This window comes from Procambarus clarkii, chromosome 31 (genome assembly GCF_040958095.1).
Source record: "Procambarus clarkii isolate CNS0578487 chromosome 31, FALCON_Pclarkii_2.0, whole genome shotgun sequence".
Taxonomy (NCBI): Eukaryota; Metazoa; Arthropoda; class Malacostraca; order Decapoda; family Cambaridae; genus Procambarus; species Procambarus clarkii.
The window spans coordinates 29,999,632-30,020,202 of NC_091180.1; the positions used below are offsets into that span (position 1 = coordinate 29,999,632).

General features: G+C 43.4%; 1 protein-coding gene across 2 annotated transcripts in view; it reads right to left on the bottom strand.

The window, feature by feature from the left end:
- LOC123758959 (acetylcholine receptor subunit alpha-like 1) overlaps positions 1-20,360 on the bottom strand; it is a 287,958-nt gene extending 267,598 nt beyond the window's left edge. For both annotated transcript variants that reach the window (XM_069334665.1, XM_069334664.1), the window contains exon 1: positions 19,956-20,360. In XM_069334665.1, the coding sequence (XP_069190766.1) occupies positions 19,956-20,336 (381 nt within the window). In that variant the 5' untranslated portion in view covers positions 20,337-20,360. The remainder of the gene's footprint in view (positions 1-19,955) is intronic.
- Positions 20,361-20,571: the final 211 nt, after the last annotated feature.

Genomic DNA, 20,571 nt, shown 5'->3' on the forward strand with positions numbered 1-20,571 from the left:
ATTCGAACAAAATTCGTCAGTGAAGCACTTGTTCCGGATATGTTCGAACGTCAGCAGTTGTGAGTCGTGTGTAAACCGCTTTTCATTCATAAACAGCTGGGGTTTGGTGGGTGGATGGAATCACTTTTGGATCTTTGTTTGGAGGACGGGCTGTTCACTGACTACTTCGAACCACAACGCTTTAAATGCTCAGCCCGTCCTCCAAACAAAGATCCAAAAGTGATTCCATGCACCCATCAAACCCCAGCTGTTTATGAATGAAAAGCGGTTTACACACGACTCACAACTGCTGACGTTCGAACATATCCGGAACAAGTGCTTCACTGACGAATTTTGTTCGAATCGCAACGCTATAAATGCTTCACCCACGTACTACAAATACAAATAATCGCCAACAGAACCTAAACACCTAACCTAACCTAACCTATGCCTATATATACACAATATGCCAATATATTATAATATTAATTTATACTTGAGAAAATTCCCGTTTTGAATGAACAGCATGTTAAAATTTATGAATGCGTCTGTGGGGTCGACCGCTGAATGTAATGGACTTGAGTCGAGGACGGGTTGACAAATGCTTCACCCACGTTCTACAAATACAAATAATCGCCGACAGAATCTAACCAGTGCCTAAATTTGCACAGTATGCTAATATATAATAATAATAATTTATATTTGAGAACGGTTCTGTTTTGAATGAACAGAATGATAAAATTTATGAATACGTCTTTGGGGTCAACCGCTGGATGGAATGGACTGCGTCTGAGGACGGGTTGCATTCCTGCATACAAGTTATGTAGGTTCATTTTGTTTGAGGCTACTGAACGTGGTAGAAATCTCTTGTAAAATGTTTTATTTTTGGAAACTAATTATAGGAGTTTTGAAACGTTATAGTTACACCTAATGATAGGGTAGCTGATACGTACTTCTGATTGGTTGGCATTGCTAACCAATCAAAGGGAAAGCCGACGTTTCTGAGGAGTTTCTATTCGCGGAAGGGAGTGTCTCAGAGCATAATCTGTGTTCATAAGTCTTTGTTAAGATCCATCTCCATCAGATTTAGTCATACTCAATTATATCCCAATTGGGATCATACCTAAGAATTTCGCTCCTTACTTTGTATAAACCCAAGAGCAATGCTTCTAAATACATTCACGATTCGTGGAAAAATAATAGCAAAAATACTGCTGGATTATACACCGCTTAAATCGAATATACTCTGCAAGGCAAGCCTTTAATACACAGTCGTGATGGAACATTGAACACTAGGCGCCAGAGTGCTATTACTGCTCTAAACGCCAACGTGCGAATTTCGTTAATTAACGAAGCAAATTGTCGCATTTTGACCAAATTGTTTCCTCGCAATCAATTCTTTAATTTTGACAAAACATATTAACCTCGCTTATGTGTGAGAGCGACAGATTACTCTTTGTCGCTTCGAGGTCATTTAGATTGCCTTTGATGGTAGTTTAAATTAAATGGTGTATTATTTTAGCGTTGCAGCGGAAAATATTGAGAGGGTTGGGCAGCAGGCCACTGACGTCATTACCTCGTGTGATGGAAAATATAGATATGTAAAAGTGTCATGAGTGGCTGGGAATATATCAAATATTTGCACATTTTATACAAAAATCGGTCATTGCTGCGGAGTTTAGTGACTTTTATAAAAATATATAAAATATTACAAAAAATCTTTAAAAAAATGTATATAAAGTATAAAAAAACAGTGATCAAATTAAATATTGTTTCGAAATAATGTTCACACGGTTTGATAACATGTTCAAAACTTTTAGGTGCCTTTTTCAGGGATTTAACTTTTTCCAGCAAATAGTAACCCTCTGGATGTAGACTTTTCTCAAACTTCTCCGTCAACAGCGGCGGGTTTAACTCTCCCTTTCTGTGTTCAAGATAACACAATCAGTGTTTTTGCTATCTTGTCAGCTCGGCGAGTGAATGTTTAGGTGCCTACTCTCACACTCTCGGCTTCTTCTATGCACTATCAGGGTCAGCTGAATGAGCTCCCGACAGCCTATTTGACTGTCAGCTATTCACGTCACTCTTAAAGGTTGGGTTCATGTCTGTCTTGGTACTCCAGGGGTAGCGAACATGTCCCATCTGAGCATCTCTCTTGTCTGGCACTCTATCAGTGATGAAATGTTTTAGAGCTTATCAAAAACTTCACTTTCCCTCCACCTCATGACGTCATTAACAGAACTGGGGCTAAAGGTGTTAGCTCAGACCCTTGGCTTAACAGAACTCGGACTAACGGTGTCAGCTTAGACCCTTGACTTATCTCATCACTTCTAGTATTCCACTAAACTCGTTCTTCCTTTTGTGCTCTGCTTTAGTCTCCTGCTTAGTTGTTTCCTGTTTTCTCCCTCATCTCTTCCTCCTTTCTTATATTTCTCACCTCTACATTCCGAGTCTTAGATGAGCCTCGGTGTCCGATTCTCCCGCTTGTAAAGTTGCAATTTAAATCTTCTAAGTGCAGTTTATTATTTTTTTTTTACGTTGAATCAAGCAAATTGCTTTCGTCAAATTATTAACGTTCGAGGCTAATGACGATCCTCATTAGCACTAGAGAGCGCAGAAATAGGATTATGAGTGTGGCATCACATCAGTGACAATAGAATACCTCTCGTTACTAGACTCGTAGCTTTCACTACATAAATGGGCTCCTAGTAACGAACTTTAATCAACACTGTTTTGCAATGAGAGAATCTCATCTCTCTCTCATAGTGCATCATCCTTCGTACACACACACATGACATTAGTTGAGATTTGATTGTAAATATTGTATCTACACAACCGGTTCATCACTGATCAATATGCTTCATCCTGGTGTTATTACTCTGCTCGGTACTTGTAAACATTACAGAAACTGGTACTTGAATTTTAGCTGCTTGCATCTTGAACTACATCAGAAACAGCACTACCTTGCCCCATATGATATATCGTCAGTGTAATGCCTTCTCTCTCTCTCACCCCTCTTTCTCTCTCCCTCCCCTCTTTCTCTCTCCCCCTCTCTCCCCCCCTCCCCTCTCTCTCACCCCTCTTTATCCCCCGCCCCCTCTCTATCCCCCTCCCCCCTCTCTATCCCCCTCCCCCTCTCCTCTTCTCTCACTGTAGTTTGCGCCAAACAGATGAAAACAATGGGACTAACTGGGTTAACCAACGTTGTCTGATACATCATATACAGTCCTACGAGCCCTCGACTGCTGTATCTGATGTTGTATCTAGCTGGAAATAGTGAGGGAGATGGGTAAATGCAAAGGGAAAAGTAGACATAAGGTAGAAAGGAAAAGGGAAGTTGAGGGAAAGGTGAGGAGGAGAAGAGGAGGAAGATAATGCACCGAGGGTGGGAGGAAGAGAGAAACGGTGAAGAATGAGGGGAAGAGAGTGGGTGGAGAGGCAGCAGGCGGGGGGCGGGTCATCACTGCCAGGTACGGCTTCCCTCTCCTGGAGCCTGGCACTCCTGCCCTCTCCCCCCTCTCTCCTCCCTCTCTCCCCACTCCACCCCCTTTCCCCTCCCCCCGCTTCCCCCCCCCCACCTTGCTGTCACCCTCTGCAGGGTGGCACACACCCTCTCGTTTCTCCACAACTGCAAAAAACGTTCGTGCATTTAAACAATTACGCAACGATCTACGTCCACAACGGGTTCACCATATCCCGTGCTACTTGGAACTTTTTGTTCCAGGTAGCTAATCTTAAACAACAACAACATATGCATCAACTAAGGCTTATATTCACACGTAACAGCAATCCACGCACGCACGCACGCACACGTACCTTTCAGGAAGTCATAATAAGAGGTAAACTATGAAAATAAGGAGGTAACGAGTGGAGTACCTCAAGGGATGGAGCTAGAGCCCAACATGTTCCAAATGTTTGTATACTATTAAACAACTAGTAAGCTCATTCTCATCCATGTTTACTTACGATACTAAGGTCATGAGAGGAATCAGAACTGAGGACTGCAACATATTGCAAGATGAACCAGACTGTCTCAAGAGATGATCAGAGAAATGGTTACTAAACTCTAAACCCAATAAATGCAAGGCAATGAGGATATGAATTTAATCAAGAAGATCGTAAATACCTCATAAAATAAAGAGAACGTAAGTTCCAACTTATTAGAATAAGAGACTTTAGAGTGGGCATAGTTTGAGATTCCTTCCGAGCGCTGTATGCTCCCTTCCGAGCGCTGTATGCTCCCTTCCGAGCGCTGTATGCTCCCTTCCGAGCGCTGTATGCTCCCTTCCGAGCGCTGTATGCTCCCTTCCGAGCGCTGTATGCTCCCTTCCGAGCGCTGTATGCTCCCTTCCGAGCGCTGTATGCTCCCTTCCGAGCGCTGTATGCTCCCTTCCGAGCGCTGTATGCTCCCTTCCGAGCGCTGTATGCTCCCTTCCGAGCGCTGTATTTCCGAGCGCTGTATTTCCGAGCGCTGTATTTCCGAGCGCTGTATTTCCGAGCACTGTATTTCCGAGCGCTGAATGCTACCTCTGTGAGATTCATTCCTCCAGCCCATCCTCCTGTTTTGGTAGTACTTATAGTAACGATGAAGACCATAGTATATATACCGACCTACAACGAAATTAGAGAGTAGAAATCTGAACTATTGAGTTGGACAAACCGGAAAACCATTTGTTGTGTGTTGCTTTGACAAGCTAAACTAAACTCAACCTTCCGAGGCCTAATACATGATATCCGAGGCCTTATATAGTACATATGTGTGCTATACTAGCTGACACTCGACCCTTCAAGTACAACTAAATAATTAGATGAGCACGCGCGCGCCCGCACACACACACACACACACACACACACACACACACACACACACACACACCTGTGCATGTGTGTGGAAGCGAGCATGTTTAACGTGAAAATGATGGAATATGTGTGACTTGGTGGGTATGTTGGCTTCTGCTGCCCCCCTTTAGAAGACGAGAATGATCCTGAACTTGTGACTCTGAACTTGTATATGTTGACCAGACCACACACTAGAAAGTGAAGGGACGACGACGTTTCGGTCCGTCCTGGACCATTCTCAAGTCGATTGTGAGAATGGTCCAGGACGGACCGAAACGTCGTCGTCCCTTCATTTTCTAGTGTGTGGTCTGGTCAACATATTTCAGCCACGTTATTGTGACTCCTCGTCTACACTTGTGTATGGATTATTATGTATCATGTATAATATACAGAGTGCCTTTGTTTATCATTCATCAAACAACTGATTTTGAGTTATTGTGAAAGCATGAAATATATTGTATCAACATCTGTAATGTATAAACAATGTACTTGAAATCATTGTTTGAAAGTTGAACACACTTTTTATTTTAAGACGAGAGATGTATTGCGATTAGCAACAACACAACAGTGTGTATAATCACCAAGATTTGTATTGTTTTAATGTATATTGTGAGTGTTTGTCTAAAGTTGGAGGGCTGGGGTCTGGGGCTAGCCTCACCCAAATTTGCAGGATGAATGTTATGGGGTAGGGGACGGACATAGGCTAGACGGGCGATTTTAAATACATCAAATGTGAGATATGGAGTGTTAGTAACGTGGAGGTTTAATGATTTTTATAATAAAAGTTAAAAAGGCCGAGAAGGTTACGGTGAAGATAGTATATTAGTTTGACATGGATAAATAAATAGATACACAGATGGACTTTTAGGTGAATAGATGGTTGGGTAGACATGGGCGGATAGATACATATAGACAAACCCGTAGAACACCGGGTACCCCTTTAGTAATTTTTAAATACGTGTCAGCCTAAAGTTGGAGGTCAGATGAGGTGGAGCAAGCATGACCCAACTATTCAGGGTGACTGGTGTGGGGTGCGCGATGGACACAACCCGGTCCGAGGTCTGCTCCAGTGCCACACACAAAGAAACATTATCCTATAACACCCCCCCCCCCCTCCATCGGTACGGCTTTCATGAAGTCTGAAATTATATCACCGTTGAAATATCTATAAGAGTGCTGAAGTTACTGCTCCGTTCACCTCATTTTCATGAATTAATAGAGTACGGTGAAGATAATTCATTTGGGTTACAGTGATAAAGATGGGAAAGATGGTTACAGTAAAGGTGGTTATAGTGATGATATATACAGTGAAGATAGTAAATAGTGAAGATAGTATTCTAGTGAAAATAGTATTTAGTGAAGATGGTATTTAATGAAGATGGGATGGGAAAGTAGAAGTGAAATGATTGGCAATAGGATGAAAATGGGGGAAGAGGAGAAAATGGGGGAGAGGAGAGGGGGAAGAAAAGTGAGTGGGAATATCTGAACAAAAGGTTGGAGACCAGACAACTTTAATGAAGCCTCGCCCCATCTTTGCAGTAGTGGGTGACCGGTCTGGGGTATAGGAAGAACATAGGCTGCCTAGCTCAACATCAAACTCCAAGCCTCAACCTAATCAGTGAAACATGGCGTGCCGAGTCCCTAGAGTTATCCCATGGAAAACGCAGAATATTTTCTGAGACAGAGGAAGATACACAAGGGAGAGGGGAGAGAAGGAAGGGAAGTGGATGGGTGCATATTTGGTGACAGCAAAGGTCAAGGGAAGAAAAGGAGATGTTTGTGGAATGGGAGGCAGATGAAGAGGGGAGAAGGAGAGGGGATGGATGGGAAGAAAGAGGAAAGATTTGAAAGAGGTGAGGGGAAAATATTGGAGGGAGAAAGGTAAAGAGCGTGGGAATAGGGGATGAGGGGGATTGGGATAAAAGATTGGTGAATGAGGGATCTTGGGAGCGAAAGGAGCAGAGGATAAGAGAAAGGGGAGATAAGGAACAGAGATGAGAGAAAGGGAAGAATGGGAGTGGAAAAGGAGGAAGGGTTAAGAGACCTCGGCTGTGTATGTACCTAATAGCCAGAAAAGCAATACTTTACCTAACAGGCAAAGCTTATTTCGTTTTCAAATATTTATTTCATAATTGGTAATTCCTATCGATAATAATATACTTCATTCGGAATATGAATCATTGACTTAGGTTAAGTTACGCTAGGCTAGAATAGCTTAGAATAGAATTACTGGGTTAGGTTAGGTTAGGTTAGGTTAGGTTAAGTTACGCTAGGCTAGAATAGCTTAGAATGGAATAACTGGGTTAGTTAGGTTAAGAAGGGTAGGTTTTATTTGGTAAATTTTATATTTTAGTTGTGACAAATAAATCAGACTCACAAATCACATTGCAAACTATTGTTCGGTACAACAAAATTTTAATAAAAATGTTCGGAAAAATTGGGCTTGTTAGACAACTGTTAGGTATGATATATATTAAATATATATAATATATACATACAAAATATTCGCAAAAAAACAAAAGTTAACCAAATCATGCTCGTAAAGTGGGAGGAGGCGGCACTGAATATCAACGGATAGAATAAACTGACCAGGTGAATGGAGAGAAAAGGAAGAGAGTGCAATAGCTAACGTAATCTATAAAAAGACACAATGGAGGGATGAAAGAGAGAGAGAGAGAGAGAGGGAGAGAGAGGGGAAAGGAAGAGGGTGGGGGGGGAGGGGGAGGAAGAGGGATATAATTATATTGTCATGTTGCAGATAATTGAATTCGTACTACATGTAAATGGTGAGTATTGTATTGTACTTCATGGTGGCTCTTCTACAACATGCTCCCCATGGTGGCTCTTCTGCAACATGCTCCTTATGGTGGCTCTTCCGCAACATGCTCCTCATGGTGGCTCTTCTCCAACATGCTCCTCATGGTGGCTCTTCTCCAACATGCTCCTCATGGTGGCTCTTCTCCAACATGCTCCTCATGGTGGCTCTTCTCCAACATGCTCCTCATGGTAGCTCTTCTCCAACATGCTCCTCATGGTGGCTCTTCTCCAACATGCTCCTCATGGTGGCTCTTCTCCAACATGCTCCTCATGGTGGCTCTTCTCCAACATGCTCCTCATGGTGGCTCTTCTCCAACATGCTCCTCATGGTGGCTCTTCTTCAACATGCAACTAACCTCACAGAATGGGATCTTGTCTCATGTCCCAAAAGAGTTATTTCTCTGGATGGCTAATGTGAATTTCTCTCTCTCATATCGTGCAACTTTTCAAAAGTTTCTGTAATTCTCTTTATCGACACATTATTATTTTTTTCTTTCCTGAAAGCTCTGCTTTTTTGTTTTACTTTCCTGGAAGTTCTGATTTATACTTACCAGGCTACTTATTATTTTCATAGACGACATTTTGATTAACTTTTCCAGAAGCATTTTTTCTTTTTTACATGCTTTTCTAAGGCTATTTTTTTACACTCCTTGAAGCATAGTTTGTCACCAAGATAAGCCATTGTTACACTTTTCTAAGGCATTTTATAATGAATCTTTTATACACTCACGGCAGCCATTTTACACTAATGGAAACCATATTTACACTCTCGTAATATATTTACACAATTTTTAAACGTAAATGCACTCATGGCGCCATTTTTAACTAATAAAAACGTATATTTACACTTGAGCCCTATTTAAATATTTATGGTAAAGTTTACGCTCATGGAAGCCAGTTTTACACTATTGTAAATCGTTTACACTCTTGCAAGCCCCTTTTTGTTACTTTCTCCAAAGGCTTATATTTTTTTTACTTGGAACTTTATTATTTTTTACTCAGAGTCGTACTAATCTTTATTGAAAACTTTCCCAGCCCATCCTCATAAAATGAAAGTTCTTGTAGTAACTATTTGGTCGCAAGTACCAGTAGGGTACTAATGGTCCACTAGGACCAGTAGGAACTGGTGGTCCACCAGTACCAGGCCACCAGTACCAGTAAGTACTGGTGGTTCAACAAAGTTGACTTTTAGATTATTGAACTTGGATAGGAAGAAAACTTTTTTTCAAGCTGCAATATATACAAGATCTAACATTTCTTAGCAATCCTAGGCCCAATACACAATTTCTTGGGGCCTATTATAGTACATATATGTACTATATTAATATACAAGTTCGACATTTACCTTTTTACCGTACTCGGTAAAATTACTAGTACCAAAAAGTGGCTTCCTGGTAGCCCATCTGTAAATAGTGTAATGGATTAGTCGAAAATACTAATAAGTATAATAATTTTTGGATGATAGGATCTATTTTACCCGTGAAAGCCTTAATATATCCATTTTATGAAAAAATAAACACTTAAACTCCATCTGCCCAAACCATTTCTTGGTTTTCCTGTTTTGCTAGGAAATAATTACAAATTTAGAAGCAATTCTAATTAAGGAATATATTCGTATTCTGCCCAAAATTTTTTTGTTTATCCTTAAAACTCATTTATCTTAAAAAAAAACAGCTCTCAGTATTATTTTTCAAATATTTTCTTTCTCCAAGTCGCTCTCGATATTTACAGCATAACATATTGTCCTCTCCTAAATTCTCCGCTTTACCCCATGCCAAACTTTATAATCTCTTCTCTAATACCTCTCTTTACTCTCCCAGAAACCTTCACTTTACTTCCCCCCATGGCTGGTACTTTACTTCCCCCATGGCTGGTACTTTACTTCCCCCATGGCTGGTACTTTACTTCCCCCATGGCTGGTACTTTACTTCCCCCATGGCTGGTACTTTACTTCCCCCCATGGCTGGTACTTTACTTCCCCCATGGCTGGTACTTTACTTCCCCCATGGCTGGCACTTTACTTCCCCCATGGCTGGTACTTTACTTCCCCCATGGCTGGCACTTTACTTCCCCCATGGCTGGTACTTTACTTCCCCCATGGCTGGCACTTTACTTCCCCCATGGCTGGTACTTTACTTCCCCCATGGCTGGTACTTTACTTCCCCCATGGCTGGTACTTTACTTCCCCCATGGCTGGTACTTTACTTCCCCCATGGCTGGTACTTTACTTCCCCCATGGCTGGCACTTTACTTCCCCCATGGCTGGTACTTTACTTCCCCCATGGCTGGCACTTTACTTCCCCCATGGCTGGTACTTTACTTCCCCCATGGCTGGTACTTTACTTCCCCCATGGCTGGTACTTTACTTCCCCCATGGCTGGTACTTTACTTTCCCCATGGCTGGTACTTTACTTCCCCCATGGCTGGTACTTTACTTTCCCCATGGCTGGTACTTTACTTTCCCCATGGCTGGTACTTTACTTCCCCCCATGGCTGGTACTTTACTTCCCCCATGGCTGGCACTTTACTTCCCCCATGGCTGGTACTTTACTTCCCCCATGGCTGGTACTTTACTTCCCCCATGGCTGGTACTTTACTTCCCCCATGGCTTTATGTTTACTTTATTTTCGAATCTGACTAAATTTCTCCTGCCCCAAGGGCCCCCTACTTTACTTTTCCCAAAGCCATTTCTTTATCTTTCATAGTGTCCTTGCTTTATTTTGGCCAGAGCTTGAGCTTTACTTGCCTCAATACGGTCATGTTACCTGTCCTTGAGCACACACTTTACTTTCTCTTTCTTTACTTTTCGCTTTATTATCCCTATCGTGCAGTATCTCAGCCATCACCGCCACATCAGCTGTTCACAGCAGCTGTGTGAGAGGCAGGACAGTCGCTGTTCACAGCAGCTGTGTGAGAGGCAGGATAGTCGGTGTTCACAGCAGCTGTGAGAGGCAGGATAGTCGGTGTTCACAGCAGCTGTGTGAGAGGCAGGATAGTCGGTGTTCACAGCAGCTGTGTGAGAGGCAGGATAGTCGCTGTTCACAGCAGCTGTGTGAGAGGCAGGATAGTCGCTGTTCACAGCAGCTGTGTGAGAGGCAGGATAGTCGCTGTTCACAGCAGCTGTGAGAGGCAGGGTAGTCGGTGCTCACAGCAGCTGTGAGAGGCAGGGTAGTCGGTGCTCACAGCAGCTGTGAGAGGCAGGAGAGTCACTAGTAAAACAGTTGTAACTGCAGATCCGTGCAACTGAAGGAAGCTGTAACTGAAGGAATTTACAACGACCATTGCTGAGATTTACACCAGAAACAGACAGACAATTAAGATGTAAATATAAAGACACAAACACGCGCGAGAAGGTAGCAAAGCTTTACATATATATAATAAATCTAATGATTCTAAGGAATACAGAACACGAAGCAAACAATGATAGCCTGATTAATCTTGTTCATAATATAAGAACATAGTAAATAAAAAAATCATTATTTCTATATTTCATGTAAATACTTTTTTCCAGTTCAGTATAGTTAAATTGTCTGTTTGTAGGAAAAATCTCTTTAGTATAATACATTTATGTATTATATACATATATGTATTCTGCTGCATGTTGCACAGAAAACAGGAGATGATTTTTCACTCATAGGGTTATGAACCCGTGGAACCGCCTACCCGTCGAAGCCGTAAAAACCAAAACTGTTGAGTTTTAAAATACAGCTGGAAAAGATCATGAGGGCAAATGGGGGAGGGACCTTTGACAAGCCGCCACCTTCCTGTCATCGTCGAGTCCACTAGAATTAGTGGCTTCAGGTAAATTCAGGTAAGTATGTTTGAGATTTAGATAGTTATAAATGGAAACCACAAGAAATTAACAAATCCACAAGAGGCCGTGACGAGGGCTCGAACCTACGTCCGAGAGCATCCCAGACGCTGCCTTAATCGACTGCGCTACGACATGGTCAAAAGAAGTCTCGGAGAGGCTGCAGGGTCCAAGTAAGGGCAGTAGAACTTCTAGTTGCAATTCTTTTAACCATGTCGTAGCTCAGTCGGTTAAGGCAGCATCTGGGATGCTCTCGGACGTAGGTTCGAACCCCCGTCACGGCCCCTTGTGGATTTGTTCATTTGATGCATCACGCTATTGTGATTTCTGTGGCACAAGAAATGAAGATTAGACTCACGTTCAGAACTCCGCGACACGCCCGCGACTAATGTCCTCGGTGCACTGAAGCTGTTTGTCGTAATCTAGGAGACAACACTGCCTCCTCGACGAGGTTCGAACTAGCGACCTGGGAAGTGCTGTGCCAGTAAGCTAACTGCGAGGAATGATCCCCCTTTTCCCGTATATTCTTTCATTTCCTGTGTTATAGTTGAATTGGCTTGGTGCTTTCTCCAGATAGTACCGTTCCCTTCCTCTCTTTGTCTTGATTTTTCACCTTTTGTCCTCTTATTCATTCATTCCGCCCTCTTAATCTTTCTTATCCTTACCCCCCACCCCTCTCCTTCTCCTCCTCCTCCGTTCCGTCCGTCCCATCCCCCTCCCCGTCCCATCCCCCTCCCCGTCCCATCCCAGATCCTTATCCTGATCCATTCCAAGTGCTATATAGTCGTAACGGCTTGGCGCTTTCCGCTGATAATTCCCCTGCCTCCTTACCATCTTTGTTCCTTATAACTTTTCCTCGCTCTCACTGCTCTTTGACCAGCGGTGCCAGAGGTGCTTCTTTAACCATATTTATTACATGGCCTTGCCGCTGTTCTCTGTCTCTCTCTGTTTCCACTTCTAAAATTATTCTCATTTTCTCTTACTTTCTCTCTGTTGCTTTTATCCTTCCCTCTTCCTCTACATGCCTCTTCTTGTTGTTCTATTACTTAAATAGAGGTAAAGCGACCCATGACAATAGCATCGCGATCTACTTCAGTATGAAAGTCGTCTGTGAGAGTCTGACGCATGAGCTAAACATCTGGGGCCTGGGTGGTACTCGTGCCGGGATCTTAGATATCCTTGTCAAGGACATCTGCAAAATCACGAAGCAGGGAGCTACTTTACGCCTCATTCTTAACGCCTCCAAGTGAGGAATAGTCTCTCACCACTCACACATTACTGAGCAAGTACAAGCTTTTCTGGCAGACATTCGCGTAACTTAGCCAGTTAACTATGTAGGTGCCTCCTTTAGATTATGTGGATTCGAGGAGATCTTGCATGCAAAGCACGTTAAGACTTAAGACTTGAGGATGCATGTAAGGACTGAAATTATCAATCCACACACTAGATAGTGAAGGGACGACGACGTTTTGGTCCATCCTGGACCATTCTCAAGTCGATGGAAGTTCATCGACTTGAGAATGGTCCAGGACGGACCAAAACGTCGTCGTCCCTTCATTTTCTAGTGTGTGTGGATTGGTCAACATACTTCAGCCACGTTATTGTGACTCGTCGCCTGCACTAATATAATCGATGCCCTTTGATGGTTTCTGTTTCCTCACGGGACGCCTATCTCTCTCTACCTTAGCTAACTTAACTTTCTGAAGTGTTCTCCAACCCACAGCGGTGCCAGATTAAGTGAATAAAACACCCTTTTGAAGTCCACGATAGAAAAAGTCCTCAACCTCCCTCTGAAGATTCAGTGGAAATAAGCAACTCCTACAGTCTTAACTTGGAGGCCACACAACCTCCCCAAAGTCTTCCTTCAGTCTTCCTCCTCTTCTCCTTCTCCTTTGCAACGGTCTTCCAGAACGACTTGGTGATTCGGCAGTGGTGTAAGAACCTGATTGGAACATTTCATTAAATGTTCCAATCAGTGGCTTGCCCTTGGGTCAAGACGTAGACCAGACTCAACAAACACAGTCTAGCTGGGACATCCCAATGTTAGAGAAAATATCCGAGGTCTTAATCCATGTTACAACGTCACAACAGGATAAAACTCACCTTTGAGCTGTGGATGGCTCCATGCAGGGGGGGGGGATGCTCTTTTAGCAGTACCTGTATCTGCTAAGTCACATGTATATTTGCAAGAAGGTTGAAGCGGAGCAATATGGCTTGCATAGTCTGCAGAAGCCCAAACAGTTGGCAGGCATGATCCTCTCCTTTTGATGTGGGCTTCAGGGGACAAGTCTGGTGTGATATCAATTCCTAGATCCTCCTCTCGGTTAATTTCACGGAGGACTTCGTCTCCCATTTGGTACCTTGTGTCTGGTCATATGCTTCCTCCTCCTATCTTCATTGCATTACATTTACCTGATTTAAGCTTTAGTAGCCATTTATTGAACCATTCCATCAATTGGTCTAGGTCATCTTGTAGCCTCTTACTATCTTCCTCTGTCTTAATCGTCCTCATAATTTTCGTATCAACAGACATGGAGAACGATTGTTTATATATCATCAGATTTCGGATAAGTCCAAGGACTGAACCCTGTGGGACTTTACTGGTGACGCCTCGCCACTCCGAGACCCCACCACCTCTCAGTGACTCCCTGTCTTCTGTTGCTTAGGTACTCCCTTACCAACTGGAGTTTGATGTGTGTATAGTGTGTGTGTGTGTATAGTGTGTGTGTGTGTATATAGTGTGTGTGTGTGTGTGTATAGTGTGTGTGTGTGTGTGTGTGTAGTGTGTGTGTGTGTGTGTGTAGTGTGTGTGTGTGTAGTGTGTGTGTGTGTGTGTGTGTGTGTGTGTGTGTGTGTGTGTGTGTGTGTGTGTGTGTGTGTGTGTGTGTGTGTGTGTGTGTGTGTGTGTATAGTGTGTGTGTGTGTATAGTGTGTGTGCGTGTGTGTGTGTGCGGGCGCGCGTGCTTGTAGTCGAGATCGTTATAATTCAGTAGTTAAAGTGGTCAGAGAATAGGTATAAATTCCCGAGCATTGTGCGAGGATAGTAATTAAGAGTTTTACCTATCCATGTGTTTGAATACCACCGTTGGCACCAAGGCTTCCAATAGCGGATAATCAACGGGAAAGTGTAAAAATAAGTTTTTTGTGTTTTTATACAGCTGCTCCGAAACAAAGTCCCGGTCTAATAACTAATTATGGACTAACTGACCAATGGTCCCTTGGATAACCAACACAAGGCCTCAAATCCTATGAAACAGCATCCAGCGTATCCTAAAGTATGGATATCCAGCATAGTATCCAGTATCCAGCGTATCTCTGTGTTTCATAGAAAACTTGTTCTAATTTTGCGTAAACTTTACTATTTCCAGTTTCATCTCATTCGTATCAAATATTTGTTCATTAACAAATCTTCTACAACGCTTAGAATTTTTAGATAATCTTTCCTGTAATTTTTAAGAGCAGTAATTTATTTTATTTATAGAGTTTCTAAATTTTAGGAATTCGTGTTGTGTGTTTTCTAATGATTATTTGAAATACATCTAATCAATGTATTAGAAATTATTAGATTATTAGAAATGTTTCGTTATTTCTCTACAGCCACAGAATTTAATTCCCTATGATAACATGTAAATTAATCTAATATATGTTTAATCAGACCACACACTAGAAAGTGAAGGGACGACGACGTTTCGGTCCGTCCAGGACCATTCTCAAGTCGATGAACTTCCATCGACTTGAGAATGGTCCAGGACGGACCAAAACGTCGTCGTCCCTTCACTATCTAGTGTGTGGTCTGGTCAACATATTTCAGCCACGTTATTGTGACTCCTCGTCTAACATATGTTAGTCTCTCCTGCAGTAGTATATATTTTTACTCAACTCAAACCATGAAATTTAAAAGGAATTAGTATTGAATGTTTATTTATCAAATAATTTGCATAAACATCAGTGATTTTGTAAAATAACATTTATCAGGTAACTGTTTCAGCTGAGCACGAGTGCGCGCGTATACGCGCCGCTCCTTAAATAACGCTGTAACTCTCGTTCCATATTTCTCCTCATCGTGTTATATTTCAAAATTTTCTTATGGATTAGTATCTGACGTTTTCTTTAATAAATGCAACAATCTCTCTTCGTTGCCATATTCATGTGTTCGCCACCATTAGACTAAAAATTTCTTCCTGGAGTCTCGCTCAACCACTTGAGCTGGACGGTAAAGCGACGGTCTCGCTTCATGTAGGTCGGCGTTCAATCCCCGACCGACCACAAGTTATTGGGCATCATTCCCTTCCCTCCGTCCCATCCCAAATCCTTATCCTGTTCCCCTTCTAAGTGCTATATAGTTGTAATGACTTGCCGCTTTCTCCTGATAATTCCCTTCCCTCTTTCAGCTCCAGCTTGGTTGGGTTGAACTGTTCCAGACGTTTGTTGTGGTTGGGTTCGCGCAGGTCTCGTTGTATACTTATGGAATCTTTTCTGATTTTGATTTATTTTGTATTTTTATTGTAATCTGGATTCCTTGTCGAGATTGCATGTGAAGAGTTGGTCATATTTACCGGAATTTACGTGAGGGATCCCTATGTCTCTAGTGGCCTCAACGTGGACAGGAAACTGGCGGCTTGTCAAAGATATCCCCCGCCCCCCCCCTTGTGTTAATTGTATAAAGTGTTTTGAATGCCTCAGTGACCAGGACGTAATGGCTTTCGATTTGTATTACGTCAACTGCAATATTTTATTTATATAATCTAGAGATCGTAAGTCTAAACGTTATCCTGTAAGTTGCTTCATGAATCAACAACCCAGAATAAGGGCAGCTTCCGGAATAAGGGCAGGGTGATAAACGTTATCAGTGACCTATTATTCACCATATAGAGTGGGCAAGCATAGTGCTTCTGCTACCTCTTTCAGTATCCATGAAGACATTCCATCTGGGTCAACAGTTTTGTCACTTCCGGTTCCAGCAGATGATTCTTTTCCTCACCATTTGAAACCACAAATTCATCCAGCGGTGCCTGATTAAATGACACCTCTGTTATTTCAGGAACTTCTCCTTCCTGAATAAATCCACAAGGACCGTGACGAGGGTTCGAACCTACGTTCGAGAGCATCCCAGTGTGTGTTCTCCTTCCTGTATTGTTAAGACCTGGAATCTCTAGTTGACCTTCTTGCACACTTTCCTGTCATTCTCGGTGAACATGTCCGCTCCTGTCTTCAATGTAGCCTATTCCTTCTCTGTTGTATTCATTTTGATGTAACTTAAGTAATTTGGGTTGGATCTTTGCTTTATTTGCTGTTTCACTGCCTCTTTTCTCACCATGAGGTACTCATTCTCATCCCTATTATATCGTCTTCTGCTGTGTGCGTGCGTGCTTGCGTGCGTGCTTGCGTGCGTGCTTGCGTGCGTGCTTGCGTGCGTGAGTTGGTGCTTGTGGGTGCACTCACCTATTTGAACTCTCGTATTTGTGCCTGCAGGATCAAGGTCTAACTCTTGAACCCCGCTTTACTAGCTTCCGGTTATCTAATGAAATGACTCTTGACCCTTTTCCTTATCACATCTACTTTAAAAATTATGAATGGAGCTTTGCCTCTTCAACCTGCTCGTTTGTAGAACAGGTTGTAGCTGCTCTACAACCAAACCTACATCCTGAGCAGAGGGGATTGAGCTATGAGGAAAGACTGAGAGAACTGGACTTACCACACAAGAGGAAAGGAGAGATAGAGGGGACATGATAACAATATATAAGATTCTAGGGGGAAATTGCCAAAGTAGACAGAGTAGAGTTGTTCAAAAATGAGAACAGCAGAACGCAGGGTCATAGATGGAAACTGGAGAACCAAATTAGTCATAAACATCAGGAAGAATTTTGTTCAGTGGTAGAGATGTCAAAAAAAAAAAGAAATAGGTAAGAAGCAGAAGACGTTGAAATTAGATATAAATTGTTAGATGTATATATGAGAAATGCGTGAGAAAGGAGTCATTGTGTTTATCTAAGGGCGTTGGGAAGCTTGGACTAGGAGCTTAGCTCAGTCCTGTAAGCACATCTAGGTGAGGACAAACTCACCTGTACTCACTCACCTTGTGTGTGTGTGTGTGTGTGTGTGTGTGTGTGTGTGTGTGTGTGTGTGTGTGTGTGTGTGTGTGTGTGTGTACGTACTCGCCTATTTTGTGCTTGCGGGGGTTGAGCTCTGGCTCTTTGGTCCTGCCTCTTAACTGTCAATCAACTGGTGTACAAATTCCTGAGCCTACTGGGCTCTATCATATCTACGCTTGAAACTGTGTATGGAGTCAGCCTCCACCACATCACTGCCTAATGCATTCCATTTGTCAACCACTCTGACACTAAAAAAGTTCTTTCTAATATCTCTGTGGCTCATTTGGGCACTCAATTTCCACCTGTCTCTCCTAGTGCGTGTGCCCCTTGTGTTAAATAGCATGTCCTTATCTACTCTATCAATTCCTTTGAGAATCTTGTATGTGGTGATCATGTCCCCCCCCCTAACTCTTCTGTCTTCCAGCGACTTGAGGTTTAATTCCCGTGTGTGTGGGTGTGTGTGCGCGTGTGCGCATGTACGTGCGCGCGCGCGTGTGTGCGTGTGAGAGAACCTCTACACCAGTTGATTAACACTTGAGACGCGGAACCATAGAGCCGAAGCTCAAATCCCGCAAGCACAACTAGGCGAGTACAAACCCGCGCAGATGCGCGCGCACATAGCCCGGTGAGATATGATCACCACATACACAATTCTCAGGGAAATTGACAAGGTAGATAAGGACGGATCATTTACCACGAACGGTGCAGACGATGAATCATGATAACGAGGCTGAAGATATGATAACCAAACCACATATCACAAGTTGAAGAAACGACAAAGTTTCTGTCCGTTCTGAACTGTTATCTAGCCGAGTGGTACTGGCACAAGTGGGACTCAGGTTGAAGTTTGTTCAGTGTCAGAGTAGTTAGTAAATGGTATGCATTTGGCAGTGATGTGGTGGAGGCTGACTCCATACACAGTTTCAAGTGTAGATATGATAGAGCCCAATAGGCTCAGGATTCCGTACACCAGTTGATTTTCAGTTGAGAGGCGGGACCAAAGAGCCAAAGCTCAACCCCCGAGACCAACCAACCAACCAAAGCACAACTAGGTGGGTATACGCACATATATGTGTGTGTGTGCGCGCGCGCGCGCGCGCACACACACACACACACACACACACACACACACACACACACACACACACACACACACACACACACACACACACACACACACACACACACACACACACACACACACACACACACACACATACACGCGCGCACTCATACACGTACAACTAGTGCAACTAGGTGAGTACAACTAACTAGGTGAGTACACACTTACACACACACACACGCGCACATACACACATGCGCACAAACTTACACACACACGCGCGCGTGCACACACACATACATGCACAACACACGCACACGCAAGCACATAAACACACATTCACCCCTTGATTTTTAATGTTTTTAATGAAGTTAGAACGAGCAGGATTAGATTTTCATATCAACAGATTAACCATCTATTGTGTCTAGTCCGTTGCGAACAACATACATAATCACCACGATAAGATGTCAACAGATTAGTCCGGCTAAATATATTTACACATTACATACATTAAATGATATTGACTGAAGCTGTTTTTAGCAACAAGAAATAATTGAATTTGTCAGTCTTTAGAGACTCGTTTTAGTGTATAATTGTTGTTCAATCAATAAGACAGGGAAGGGTGGGGCTTCAAGAGATGTCTTGACTGTGATGGCTGGAGAATGGCACACACTTACAGGTTACAGTAAAATCCAATGTTACATTAGTTACAATGAGCAGTTTTAGCATTGGTGAAAAGGTCTCTTGTCTCCACTACAGTGGAGTTGTTCTCCTTAAAGCTGCCCTATTACTAATGTGTGACTATTATAGCGAGGCTTCGTTATATTTAGTACAAAGTAGTTCTTGAGTGTTCTCGGCGGGGTACTGTATTAAATGAGTAATTACAATGGTTGAATTTGTATAATTGGTTTAGTGTAGGCGTGAGTGTAGCCAGAGCACGGAAATATTTTAACAATTGGTTGTACCGAAGGGAGGAAGGAATCTAACATGGAGGAGATTGTGGTGGAGATCATTTAGTGAGGAGAGTAGGATGGTGGTTGGAGGTGTCCTCCGCAGCACCAGCAGCAGCTGTGCCAGAGCGGTGTGCCCAGCGTCAATACTACCACCATCATCATCTCTGGGCTGTGTGGGTGGTGGGGGGACGCCCCGGATGTCCACACACACTCACAAAGATTTTCACCCAAATCCCAAAGTTGTTCCCCCGTACTAACTGTACAACTGTTAGTCCAGCGTGGCACTGATAGAGTCGTGTGTGTGTGGTGCTGGAGGCAGAGGGCTCTGTGCTGCACAGAGTGCTGAACGACACGTACATAGGTTCTGTGTAAAAGCGTTTTATTATTATTAATTTACTCACCACATCGATGAGCTGCGAAAGCTTGAGTCCCAGCTTCACGGTGAGTCTGTCCGAGTTGTTGCCGACGGGTCGAATGAGACGGTTATAGGAGCTGAGGAGATCATCGTATAGTCTCTTGGCATCCGGATTAGCCTGGCACGTGGGCGCCAGAACAGCCGCCCATGCCGCCATCACTACCACCCACGCCCATGCCCGCCCACACCCACCACCACTACCACTACTACCACTATCACCACCCGTTCCACCAGAGCGCCATCTGGTTCTGTCACTATTGAGGTGTTGGGTCCACTGGATGATGACTTTAAAGGGTCTTGCCTGGGGCAGCGTATCCCGTGCCCGTCCCAGAGATGCCCTTCTGGTAGTGAGTGTCACGGCCCCCATATTGTGACGGGGGCGCTGGGCTGCTCTCCGCTCACCACACTGGCTAACGGCATACTGACTACTACCACCACCCAGCACCCTCGCGCGCCACACCGCCACCGCCACCAACACCGCCGCCACCACCACCACCACCACCACCACCACCACCACCGTTATCACTACTACTACCATCATCACTACCACCACCACCAATCACCTCCACAAAGACAGCAATTACCATTACTACCGCGCCGAC